At 52.7% G+C, this 12463-nt stretch overlaps 1 protein-coding gene across 3 annotated transcripts; it reads left to right on the top strand.

Moving 5' to 3' along the window:
* Positions 1-441: 441 nt before the first annotated feature.
* Positions 442-8828, top strand: TMEM214 (transmembrane protein 214; the record flags this gene model as incomplete). 3 transcript variants are annotated; one of them, XM_079721360.1, is made up of 17 exons in its annotated part: positions 442-586; positions 1574-1773; positions 2338-2488; positions 2776-2910; positions 3156-3238; positions 3689-3794; positions 3906-3987; positions 4266-4367; positions 4743-4884; positions 5313-5404; positions 5698-5746; positions 5941-6054; positions 6287-6404; positions 6931-7027; positions 7211-7379; positions 7511-7656; positions 7876-8828. In XM_079721360.1, the coding sequence occupies 17 exons, from the start codon at positions 442-444 to the stop codon at positions 8000-8002; spliced, it is 2058 nt and encodes a 685-aa protein (XP_079577486.1). In that variant the 3' UTR covers positions 8003-8828. The 3 variants fall into 3 exon arrangements, with proteins under 3 accessions (XP_079577486.1, XP_079577485.1, XP_079577487.1); XM_079721359.1 differs by having other exon boundaries at positions 7505-7656; XM_079721361.1 differs by lacking the exon at positions 2776-2910 and having other exon boundaries at positions 7505-7656.
* Positions 8829-12463: the final 3635 nt, after the last annotated feature.

Here is a 12463-nt window from a genome sequence, read left to right as displayed (position 1 = left end):
AAAGTTTAATCATTAGCAACAGAAAAACTAGCACTTTCCTACAAGGAAGGAAGCATTTAATCTTCAAACTCTCCTGGGAGATGAGAACTATTTTCATTCCATCCTTCTTGCACTGCTAGAACGGAAAGAAAAACAGAAACAGTTAAATTTCCACCAAGTCACCCAATGCCTTCACATTTTGCTCAATAAAAGTTGTCTGAATGCAAAAGCCTCTCATCTCAACATCTTTGCCTGGCTGGTTTTTTGCTGCGAAAAAGCCCCGACGCCAACCCGACCCCTAGAGTGGGAGAACCAGGCAAACACGAAAGACTACAAGTCCCAGGCTGCCTTGCGGGTGGCGTCACGCGCCGCGAGGCCCTGCGAGGAGACGTGGCAGAGCGCTGCGCGTCCGCGCCGGACCGGAAAGCCCAGGGAGGTGGCCGTGGCGGGAGGGTTGCAGCCATGTCGGCCAGGACGGCTGGTGGGGGGCGCTGGGAGGTGGTGAAGAAGGGGCGGCGGCCTGGGGCCGGCGGCAGTGGTAAAGGCGGCGGAGGGGACCGCCGGGCGCTCGGGGAGGCGAACGGAGTGTGGAAGTACGACCTGACCCGTGAGTACCCACCCGGCCCGCCGCCGCCGCCCGGCCCCGGGCCTGCCCCCACGGGTGGTAGGGAGCAGCTACCCGAGCCCAGAGGGTCAAAACACCCCCGGGCTTCTGGAGGCGCGAGCTCTCCTGCCGATCGGTACCTCCCAGTTCAGCCGGCGCCACCCTGGCGTTGCCTATTTTGTGCCTCACGGGAGGTAGACAGCGCGAGGGAAGTCGCTGTCCTTGCCTGTCAAATGAGTAAACTGAGGCCCAGCGAAGTTAGATGGCTTGTCCAGGATCACATGTCAGAGGGGACCGGGATTCTGGTTTTCGGACGCTCAGCTGACTGCACATACTCCCTACCAGCTGTTCCCGGGCCCTGGCCTGGCCTCTCCGGGCAGGTGCCCGAGAGCTGCGGAGAGGCATCCCGGTTCATTATACACGGTGCCCCCGTCTTAAGTAACCAGCAGGTCGGGGGTGGGCGTGGGGACTGGGACGCACACGAGGCCTTGCACTGGGAGAAATGACCCACCACACACTGTCCACACCCACCAAGTATTATTCTAAGTGGTGCCGGTTTCCTCAAAGCCTCCTGGAGGAGTGGAGAAAGCTTGCCACTTGTTGATTGTAGAGTTGTCACATCTGAACCAAAAGGAACTGGGGTAGAACCAAGATGGAAAAATCCTGATCTCCCAGACTGGTAGCCATTCAACAAAGAAGCCAGCCCTCTGTATCCCACCCCCGACCACCGATTCTCACATACTCTGATTTCCTAATAAAGAAACGCCTCATCTCTGTGAAAGAGCCCATGAACTCACGAGCTGTGATTATTGAAGAAGCAGCCAGGAGGGCTCCCTGCCTTGCTCCTTAAGCAGGACAGCAAGAAGGGGCTTTGAGGCAGGATCCTCCCTGGAGATGAATTAGGTGACAGTGTGGAGGAAGGGACCACTGTTCCTGTGAGGCCCTCCTGACTCAGGGCTGCCCTCCTTTCTCTGCCTGTCATTACCCCAGCTCCAATCCAGACGACAAGCACCCTGTATGAGCGGGGCTTTGAGAAAATCATGAAGCGGCAGAATAAGGAGCAGGTTCCACCCCCTGCTGTGGAGCCTAAGAAACCGGGGAACAAGAAGCAGACTAAGAAGGTGGCCACGCTCACCAACCAGAACCAGAAGCAGGGCCGCTTTCGCAGCCTGGAGGAGGCACTGAAAGCTGTGAGTGTGCCTAGGCTTTAGGCAGGGCAAGAATGAGGACTCGAGGAGTAGAGAACGTGAGAGGAGCGGGAGGGGGACAGGTGGCTCAGGGACCTGGGGACTGTGGGACATGCTGGCTGAGAGGAGGCGTTCAGGAAAGGATGGAAACCCCAAGGGGTACAGTGTTTGCACTTAGGATGGAAAGGAAATACGTTTATAGAGAAACATAGATTCGTGAGAGGAGAGCCTTGAAAATCCAGAGATACAGGGAGGATTTAGAAAAACTGCTTGTGGTTCCTCTCCACAGGGAAGGAGGGAGCTTTCATTTTCCGTCTAGTCTTCTGTTTTTCCCCTTGAACATGTGAAGGGCCCAAGAGTATTAGTCCTTGAGATCAGCAATTGCAGCTGTCATGTTCTCTGTTTCCTAAAGATCTGGATTCAGCAACAGTGTGACATTCCACATACTTTCGTTTAAAAGCAGAAACCCTTTGTTCTTCCTACCACCACCTAGTTCAACCATTTTCCCACCTCTACCCCATTACTCTGTACCCACAACTCACCGTGAGGGTCCTGTGTCCCTGGCAGCTGGACCTGGCAGCTCTGCAGAAGGAACTGGACAAGAGCCAAAGCGTGTTCTCTGGGAACCCATCTGTGTGGTTGAAGGACCTGGCCAGCTATCTCAACTACAAGCTCCAAGTACCTCCAAGTGAACCCACACTAAGCCAGCATACTCACGGTTAGTTCTCCAGACAAGTTCAAGGAAATTATGAAAGGGCTGTGCGTAAGCACGTTACTTAGTAACTGAGCCCAGTGCCCCCTACTGCCCTGATTTACATGGGTGATTTCAGCTGTTCTCAAATCATCATGGCTTCAAAGTTTCCAGACCTCATTGAAGTAGGGAGGGTGCCAGCAACAGTGCAGTGACCTCTGCCTCCACTTACCGTTCTCAGGGGGCAAATCAGAGCTCTCCGAGCTGGCAGAGGCTTCTGGTCCTAGCACTCATACGAGGCCTATCGGCCGCAGATTATCCCTACAGCCTGGTGAGCCGGGAGCTGCGTGGGATCATCCGAGGGCTGCTGGCGAAGGCGGCGGAGTCTGTGGAGCTCTTTTTTGACCACTGTCTATTCACCATGCTACAAGAGCTGGATAAGACGCCAGGTGAGAGGGGCCCGTGAGGAATAGCCCAGTCCCATCTGGGGAGTACCCCCTTTTTCCTGCTTCAGGAGTAGCTGGGTGGTTCCGTTTCAGCAGAGAAATGTGCTAACCTCAACACTCTTTTGGAAAAGGAGGAGGATGTTAGGACTCGCTGGGCCTGGGTTCTGGGCTCTCGGCTGTCAAAAGGGAGGTTACAGGTTTGGGCTGCTGATTAGTATATGTAGGTCTGAGAATGTATATCTCTCCAGGGGAGTCACTACACGGTTACCGCATCTGTATCCAGGCCATTCTGCAGGACAAGCCCAAGATCGCCACCATGAACCTGGGCAAGGTGAGCTCAGGGTCGTGGTGGGGACATTGGGAGGCTAGGACTGGGGAGGCTGGGCGGAATCTACACTGTTAGACCCAATTAAGGGGTAGTGGGAGGTCCTGTAAGACAGATGATCACAGCTAACACTGTTAGTGCTTACTGTGTCTACTTTGTACATTATATGAGGTAGGTACTGCTGTTATTCCCATTTTGTAGATGAGAAGATTGAGCCACTGAGGGGTTCAGTAACTTTCATAGAGTTGGTCCACTAGTAAGTGGCAAGTATCGGTGGAGGCCACAGCCTGGCGCTGGAGCCTGCGCTCCGAATCGCTCCGCCACACTGCCGTGCCGCTGCCCTGTCCCGCAGCCTGCCCTTCCTCTCCCAGTTGACATCTCTCTTCCTCCCTGGCTTTGGGGGTGCTCCTGGCGCTCTGCCCTACCCCAACCTGTCTCCCCCACCGGTCTCCTCAGTTCCTGGAACTGCTGAGGTCCCACCAGAGCCGACCAGCAAAGTGTCTGACCATCATGTGGGCCCTGGGTCAAGCAGGTTTTGCCAATCTCACCGAGGGACTGAGAGGTAACGAGGAAGTGGGGAAGAAAGAGGGAGGTTTTGGAGCCAGCAAGTTACTCTTTAATGTCCTCCGTGGATCCAGGCCTGAGGCTTCCTCCCTGACCTTCGTCTCCACAGTGTGGCTGGGGATCATGCTGCCTGTGCTGGGCATCAAGTCTCTGTCTCCATTCGCCATTGCGTACCTGGATCGGCTGCTCCTGTGAGTAACGGCGGGGAACAGCAAGGCCAAGGCCCAGGGCGTTTTCCAGTGGCTGTTTCAGCAAAATGGGATGCTGTGGTCCTGGTTTCCGTAGATGAGAGGAGAATCAGGCCCAGCTCCTCCCAGCTCAGAATGTGATGGTGAAGAAGGAAAGGGAGGGAGCCAGGAAGGGGAGGGGGAGGGGGAGTTTATGCCCTTTTTCTTGGATGTTATTCCTAGCTGGGTCCATGGCCCGGGCAGGTGGTCCCCAACAAGCCTGTTTCCTTCTTCCTCCACAGGATGCACCCCAACCTCACCAAGGGCTTTGGCATGATTGGCCCCAAGGACTTATTCCCACTTCTGGACTTTGCCTATATGCCCAACAACTCCCTGACTCCCAGGTAGGGCTGCCCTGGGGCACACGTGCTGTGAAGGATCCCAGCAGAGGGTTAGGAGTGGACAATATATGTCCCTTCCCCTCCAGCCACTCTAGATCTGAGATGATCAACCTGCAAGTACAAGGGATCGTTGAACCCCTGGAATTATATGGGCCCTCAAGTGTGATTGGCATGTGGGCATTTTCCTGGGGAGGGGACCCATGACTCTGAGCAAATTTTCCAAGAAGTCTCCGAGTCTAGAATGATGCAGAACCATCACAAGGCCCTTCATGACTGCCCGCCTTGGGCAGGGTGTGGACTCTGAGGCAGGCAGAAGGGACACAGTGCACAAATCCATTTAGAGCCTGTGCCTGGCTCTCCTCTCAACCCCCTCCACAGCCTGCAGGAGCAGCTGTGTCAGCTCTACCCACGACTGAAGGTGCTGGCATTTGGGGCGAAGCCGGAATCCACCCTGCACACCTACTTCCCCTCCTTCCTGTCCAGGGCCACCCCTGGCTGCCCTCCGGAGATGAAGAAAGAGGTGAGGAAATGGTGGGAGGCTCCTTTTCCTTCCCAGGGGTCTGCTACAGAGGTCCTTACCTGCTGACAAAGGCCCTGCTTCAGGGAGCCCGTTTTCTGGGCATCCCCTTAGCTCACTCCTGACAGCTGCCTGCCCGGCTCCCTCATGCTCTGCCCTCAGAAGATCGGAGCTGAAAAGAGACACATTCAGGTCTGGCCGGTCTCTGATATCCTGCCCCTTGCAGACAAGTGAACTTCAAGCTCAGGAGCCCTGGCCTCCCCCTTTACAGCCTCTCGGAGAGTTTTGGGGCATGGGCACGATTTCTCCATCCTTTAGGGTGGATGTGTTGCCCGGATGGCCTCACTTAGGAGAGGGGGATTACCTCCCAGCAATCCCTGCCACCAGCCCTGGACCCCAGCAGTCTCTCCCTTCTCCCGTCCCCTGTGCAGCTCCTGAGCAGCCTGACCGAGTGCCTGACGGTGGACCCCTTCAGCACCAGCGTCTGGAGGCAGCTGTATCCCAAGCACCTGTCACAGTCCAGGCAGGTGGGGGTGGGAGGGTCACCTGCCCCTGATCCACACAGAGAAGCCTTAATTCACGCTTCTGGTGTGTCCCTGTCCTAGAAGCAGAAGGGGGACGTTTGTCACTTGTTCAGGCTCATGCCCCTCAAGTTCAGTGGGAACATTGCTGGGAGGCCTCTAGGAAGCTGCTCCTCTACAGGGGGCGGGGAGGTGGATATCTTTCAGCCTGAAGGAGCGGGGCCTCGTGGACGACAGGGGGATGGAAGGGGCCAAGTGGGCCTCCTGATTGGAAGGGGTTGTGCTTTCCCCACAGCCTGCTGCTGGAGCACTTGCTCAGGTCCTGGGAGCGGATTCCCAAGAAGGTAAGGAGCTGGGAGGACATGGCAGGCTGAGCCTCGTCTGGGTTCTGGGTTCATACCCCTCAGCCACTGTCCCCCCTTTCTGAGAAGGTGCTCTGTTAGCATATCTGGCATGGAAAACGAAGCAGAAGGGAGGCTCAGGGTTCCCTCCTGGGCCAAATCTTACGATCCCAGCCTAGACTTTTCTTACCCTGTAGACACAGAAGTCTTTGCAAGAAACCATTCAGTCCTTCAAGCTCACCAACCAGGACCTGCTAGGGAAGAGCAGCTGCAGAAACCAGGATGTCATCACCTGTGACGCGGCCTGCAAGGTGCCAGCGCCCAGCCCTCCCCCAGCCCCACAAACTGTTCTGCGTCGCTGTCTCAGCACGCCCTGGGGTGGGCCTGTATCCCATTCCTGCCCCACCTGTCCTTGGAGCCCGCACTACCTCCTGGGTAATGTGAGGGCCGGATCCTCTCCCTGGAAGGCCTAGCTCGAGGCCTGCCTTACGAGGCCAGGAGCAGCGCCTCTCCCTTCTGACCGCTGCTCTCTACCCCTTCTAGAGTCTGCTGCAGCAGGCACGGGGCTTCTGGCTGCCCTGGACGCGGCTGCTCCTGTTGGTGCTGGTCTTTGCCGTAGGTTTCCTGTGCCATGACTTGCGGTCACACAGCTCTTTCCAGGGTAAGCAGGGATTGGCAGGCAAGGGAGATAGCCTGGGGCTCTCTATGGGGACACAGAGCTGCATGTAGCACCGCCCCCCCACAACACAATCCAGAACAAACACATTTCCGACATGTTTCTGTCACACCTCAGATCGGACAGGTGCTTTGCAGTATAGAAATGCTTGCATATTCATGGTCTCATCTGAGTAGATGTTATCTTGTTTTTAACTTCTGAGGAAATTGAGGCTCAGAAAGATTTACCAATTAGCTAAAATACAGCTAGGAAATAGAAGGGCCGACCCTCAAACCCAAGGCTTCTTGACGCCTAAGCCCAGGGCTCCACCTGGCTGCACCCTTCTTGCTCCCCTGGCCTGCATCCTCCCCCCGTGTGTGCTCCAGAGCAGACTGGAGGCAGCTCTGCAGCCCCAGGAGCACACTGAGTCCTGCCCCATCCCTCACTGGGTCTGCCCTGGGGCCTGTAGTGTCTGTCTCTCCGGTCCCTTCCCCGCTCACCTCCCAGCTCACCCGAGGCCCCCTTTACTCAGCCTCCTTTTCTGGCCGGTTGCTTCATTCATCCGGTGTCTTGCCTGCTGGCCAACAAGCATGTACCAAGATCTACTCCTACAGCCTGCAAGGCTACAGGTGAGCACCTCCTGGGGAGGGGTGGGGTGGGAGAGAGAGGGCTTGTGTGTTCAGGCATTGACAATCAGTGGGAAGTGATGGTGGTTTTCCTCTCTCAAGGCCTCCCTTGCCCCAGCTGTTCTTGGGCCAAATTGCCTGGGAAAACTCAGAGACCTCCTTCCTCCCCTGTGTCGTCTCCTACAGCTGGCTGGAGGAGACATTGCCGGCCTGGGGTTCCCACTTGCTGACCATGGTGAGGCCCAGCTTGCAGCTGGCCTGGGCCCACACCAGTGCCACAGTCAGCTTCCTTTCTGCCCACTGTGCCTCCCACCTTGCCTGGTTCGGTGACAGCCTCACCAGCCTCTCCCAGAGGGTAAGCCAGAGACAGGGAGGTCAGAGAAGTCTGCTCTCGCCAGGGCCTGAGTTCTTGGGTAGGTGCAGCCCCATGTGGACTGCATTCCCTGGCCACTCTAATCCCGTCCATTCTCCACGGTCCAGCTACAGATCCAGCTCCCTGATGCCCTGAACCAGCTGCTCCATTCTCTGAGGGAGCTGCTCCTGTTTCTTTACCAGAACATCCTGCTGCCCACGTGGCACATGCTGCTTGAGGCCCTGGCCCGCGTCCAGGAGCACTGCCATGAGGCTTGCAGGTGAGACCCTCGCCCAGGGCACCAGCAGGAGGCCCGTGGCCGCGCGCCCTTTCTCCAGGGACAAGGCTCCTCTGTTGAGTCTCTCGCTCTGCCCTGGCCCCTGCTCATCCCTTGGCCACTCTGGGATGCGGGTTGTGAGTGGGAGCTACAGCCCTGTGACTTGACGCAGCTGCACATCACCGCTTTCCAACCTCCACAAATGTTCTGCTTTCCTCCCAGAGGTGGGGTGACCTGGGACTGCGTGAAGACACAGCTCAGTGAGGCTGCCCACCAGACCTGGCTCTGCCTACAGGACACCACAGTGGCCTTCTTGGACTGGGCATTTGCCATGATATCCCAGAAGTAGGCCCTGCCTCCCTGGCTGCTGGGTTCTGTCTGGAGCAGACCATCTGAGACTGCTGGCGGGGAGAGGGTGGCAGTTCTGCATGGGAGTCTTTGTTACATGGTGCCTGAGTTCTGTCTCCTAGGCAAGTGGTTGGCTGCCTCTGCCTCAGTTCTTCCACTTTGGCAGCAGCTGAGCCCAGGGGTATCTCAGCCTCCTACCCACGATTCCACTGAGCACTGCTCTGCCCGATTGCACACAGCTCCCAGCCTCTGTCCTTGGGCTGGTAAGCCTCTCTTGCCTCCTGTCTTGTCTCCTGCTCTCCACTTCCTTCTCTCTCATTCCTGAAACCTCAATCAGCTCATCTCCAAAAAGGTGGGACTCCAGCAAGTGGTTTCTGCCTTCTTCTGACAAATGATTCCTGCTCCCAGACTTCAGCCACAGCAGAAAAAAGAAAGGGACCTCCAGAAGAATCCAGAAGAATATAGCACCTCAGTGGGTGGCAGCAGCTTCGCCTGTACCCACACCCTGGGTGTGGCTGTCAGTGGACATGGAGGCCTGGGTGGAAAGGCCTCTCACTTCAAAATGCTCAACTTAGCTCCTTCAAGGCCCCTCACTGGCCCTTCCATTGTGGTCCTACTTCCTCACTCTCCATTCCCCTTCAGTGCTGGGGGATCTCTGCCTCAGTGTTCAGCCTTTCTCTGCTGCCCACCCCTACCATCTGTCTGGAGAACAGAGCCCAGGTAATCATGTGCCTTGGGCCCAGGGAACCTTCCAGCAGTCTGATGAGACAGGATGTGGCCCATGGGTGGAATACTCGGTGGAATAAAGGACACAGGTTTGATTTCTAGCTTTCCTCTGTGCCTCTTCGTACAGGAATTCCTGTAGTTGTGGACAGGAGGACGAAATTGGAGCACCTGCACATTCTTGAGCCCCCTGCCCTCCTGAAGGTTGTAGCCACTGGCTGTAATTGAGCTTCTGGCAAGGAAAGCCCATTCTAAAGTTTGGCCTGTCGAGGGTTCTAGACACACTCCTCTTGCTCATGTATTGTCTCACTTGTCCCTGTGATTCGCGTCCCAGGATTTGCCTTGGTAGCTTGAGTATTTTATGCTTGGAAAAGTTGGGGAGAGTCTCCTAGAGGAATTCTTGGCCAGTGATCAGAGGGTGTCTCCTTCGTTCCCAGGACCTTAATTTATTAATTCGTTCATTTTATAGGCAGTGAGTGAAAGGTTTAGAACTCCAAGAGTCAAGGGTTTTTCACCAAAGTCCCTTTTAATTTTTGACTTGAGACTAATAATTAGTCAGCTAACTGCATGGGTTTTCAGTTCTCACCTCAAGCTTCTTTCCTTGAATGTTTCAAAAAATATAAGCAGTACTAGAGGTGCGCTGCCCGCTCCAACTTCCATGGGCTGGTTTCTGCTTCCATCATAAACACCTGAGATGGCCAGCTGCCACTTTCCCTTTCACAGGCTGCCCTGAGATGCTGCCTCCATTTCCAGCAGCAAGATTATAAAGAAGCAAGCATAGAAAAATCTTGATACAAGGTGAGGTCGTGAGGACTATAGCATCTCACATTTTTGTTCTCTTTCCTTGTTAGGATGTAACTACATTACCACATTGGGAAGAACCCTGCTCTTCTAGTGGCAGTCAGCCATGACCATTTTTCCCAGAAAAAAAGAAACCCCACCTGGCAAAGGACCAAGGTTTAGGACTGCTAGGCAGGACTGTCCAAGGGCCCCAAGACATGTTCCGTTGCCTCAGTTCTTCCTTACCAAGCAGATGTGTTCAACTCTTAAGAGTAGTGAATCCTTGTAACTGTCCTGTATTCAAAGCAAATTGAAGAAAGGGGGGTGGCGTGAGCTTGGGTTGGCACAAGCGCAGGACCAGTAAAATGATAACACTCTGTCCTACAATGGCATTGAGTCCAGCCAAGGCTGCTGAACTGGATTTTCAATCTAGCAACTGAGAGAATCCCACTTACAAGTGCTTCATTGGTTTCTAATGTGTGTACTATTTCTACCTTGTTAGGTTCATTTAATCTCTGACATATGATCCTGGGATGCAACATTTTTCTTTAACTCAGGTAAACTGGGGTCTCCACAACCTCTCACAGGGACACTGACACCTTAATTGGCTTTATTCAGTAGACACAGTGGTTTGACCTGATAACTGGAATTGTCAGAATTTTTCCTCTGTCAGTAGTCCAACACTACCTGCTGTCCATTAAAGCTAGACCAGACATCCAGATGTTTCACTTTAGCAGAACTGTCAACGAACAGGAATCCAAGCTGAGCCAGTTAGTTGAACCAACCAGTATGGACTGGTGGAGTACACTGATGCTGGCAGGTGGGCAATCACACTGATAATTGGTGTTTTTGGCAGTAAACTGACACCTGAAAGATCACTTCTAGACATTTTAACTTTTCACACACAGGTGGAGTTTTACAGAGAACATACCGTGTAACTGATGGGCAGTTTGAGTATTGTTAACTACCTAGTTATTACTAGTTCTTGTGCAAATTATATCGCGTGACTCATTAGAAACACTTCTTTCCAATTTTCCTAAGTCTTAAATCATGTTTTTGGTTTCCTCTGGTCATGTGTACCCCGTCTACAGCTTCAGCTTTAGAGCAGGGCAGCTTGATGGGGAGCCTTACTATGGATAGATAATGTTGCTAGACTCACGCCTGTGACATTGGCAGTCCATTCCCAAATGGCTCCACTCTTAGAGTGGAGTGTTTCCCACAGAAATAGGCATGCCTACCCTGCCCTATTCCAGAATGACCCAGTTGTCAATTATACAGAAATTTCAATGGTTGGATGACCTCTGAGCATTTTAATATGTCTTAATCTCTCCTGAAGGAGTTTGGATTTAAGTGAACGCTTAAAGTGACTAATTTTTTTTCTACATAATCTTCCTGGTTCTGCTCCCAAGGGGACTTTAGGGGGAAAAGGACCTTGCTTTTCCCTATGTGATGTTCCATTTTTACCTGGCAGTTTCATTGCCCAGACTTGAAGTATAAGAAAGAATTTGGGGGTGAGGGAGAGCTTTCACCAGGGCATGAGCGAATACTTACTGACTATTGAATATTCTACCTATTAATAAAAACGTTGAGTTCAGACATGTTGGATGTGCCTTGGTATAGTTTTTTTTTACTATGTTAGTACACAAGTTATTAATTTTTAATAGACTTTATTTTTTATAGCAGTTTTAGGTTCACATCAAAACTGAGCAAAAAGTACGCTCCCTTTGCCCCTGCACTCCACAGCTTCCCTAGTGTCAACATCAGTGAACCTACACGGACACATCAGTGTCACCTGGAGTCTATAGTTCCCATTCAGTCTTTTAAAATTTATTGACTTGTTACGTAACATGTGGGCTATCCTGGAGAATATTCCATGTACACTTGAGAAGCATGTGTATTCTGCTGTTGTTGGGTGGAATGTTTTGTGTATGTCTGTTAGGTCTGGTTGGTATGCTGATTAAGGCCTCCATTTCCTTACCGGGCTTATCATAAATACATTCTTAATGTTAAAAAACTCTTAAAAATCAGTAAGAAAAGCACTAAACAACAATAAAAATATGGATGAAACATACTTCATAAAAGAAATGCAAATGAACAATAGACTTAGTGGGGGAAAGTCCATTTCTTTGGCAAAGAAGTGTAAATTTAAAATAAGGTAGCGCTGGGACTTCCCTGGTAGTGCAGTGGTTAAGAATCCGCTTGCTGGGCTTCCCTGGTGGTGCAGTGGTTGGGAGTCCGCCTGCCGATGCAGGGGACACAGGTTCGTGCCCTGGTCCGGGAAGATCCCACATGCCGTGGAGCAGCTAGGCCCGTGAGCCATGGCCGCTGAGCCTGCGCGTCCAGAGCCTGTGCTCCGCAATGGGAGAGGCCACAACAGTGAGAGGCCCGTGTACCGCAAAAAAAAAAAAAAAAAAAAAAAAAAAAGAATCCGCTTGCCAATGGGACACGGGTTCAAGCCCTGGTCCGGGAAGATCCCACATGCCACGAAGCAACTAAGCTCGTGCGCCACAACTACTGAACCTGTGCTCTACAGCCTGCGAGCCACAACTACTGAGCCTGCATGCCACAACTACTGAAGCCCGCACACCTAGAGCTCGTGCCCCACAATGAGAAGCCACTGTGATGAGAAGCAAGCTCACTGAAACGAAGAGTAGCACCCGTTCGCCGCAACTAGAGAAAGCCTGCGTGCAGCAACAAAGACCTAACACAGCCAAAAATAAATAAATAAATTTATTTATTTAGAAATAAATAAAATAAAATAAGGTAGCACTTACTTTTGCCTATCATATTAATAAAAGTTTTTTTAAGCGATAATATACTCAGTGAATGCTATGATAGAAATTGGTATAATGTTTCTGGGAATTAATTTGGTAATATTTATCAAAAGCCTTAACAGTTTCATACTACCTTACCAAGTAGTTCCACTCCTATAAATATATTCTAGAGACTAGAGAAGTAA

Source organism: Hyperoodon ampullatus (assembly GCF_949752795.1).
Source record: "Hyperoodon ampullatus genome assembly, chromosome: 15".
NCBI classification, from domain to species: Eukaryota; Metazoa; Chordata; class Mammalia; order Artiodactyla; family Ziphiidae; genus Hyperoodon; species Hyperoodon ampullatus.
The sequence above is the reverse complement of the archived record's forward strand: the minus strand, read 5'-3'. Positions and strand labels throughout refer to the sequence as shown.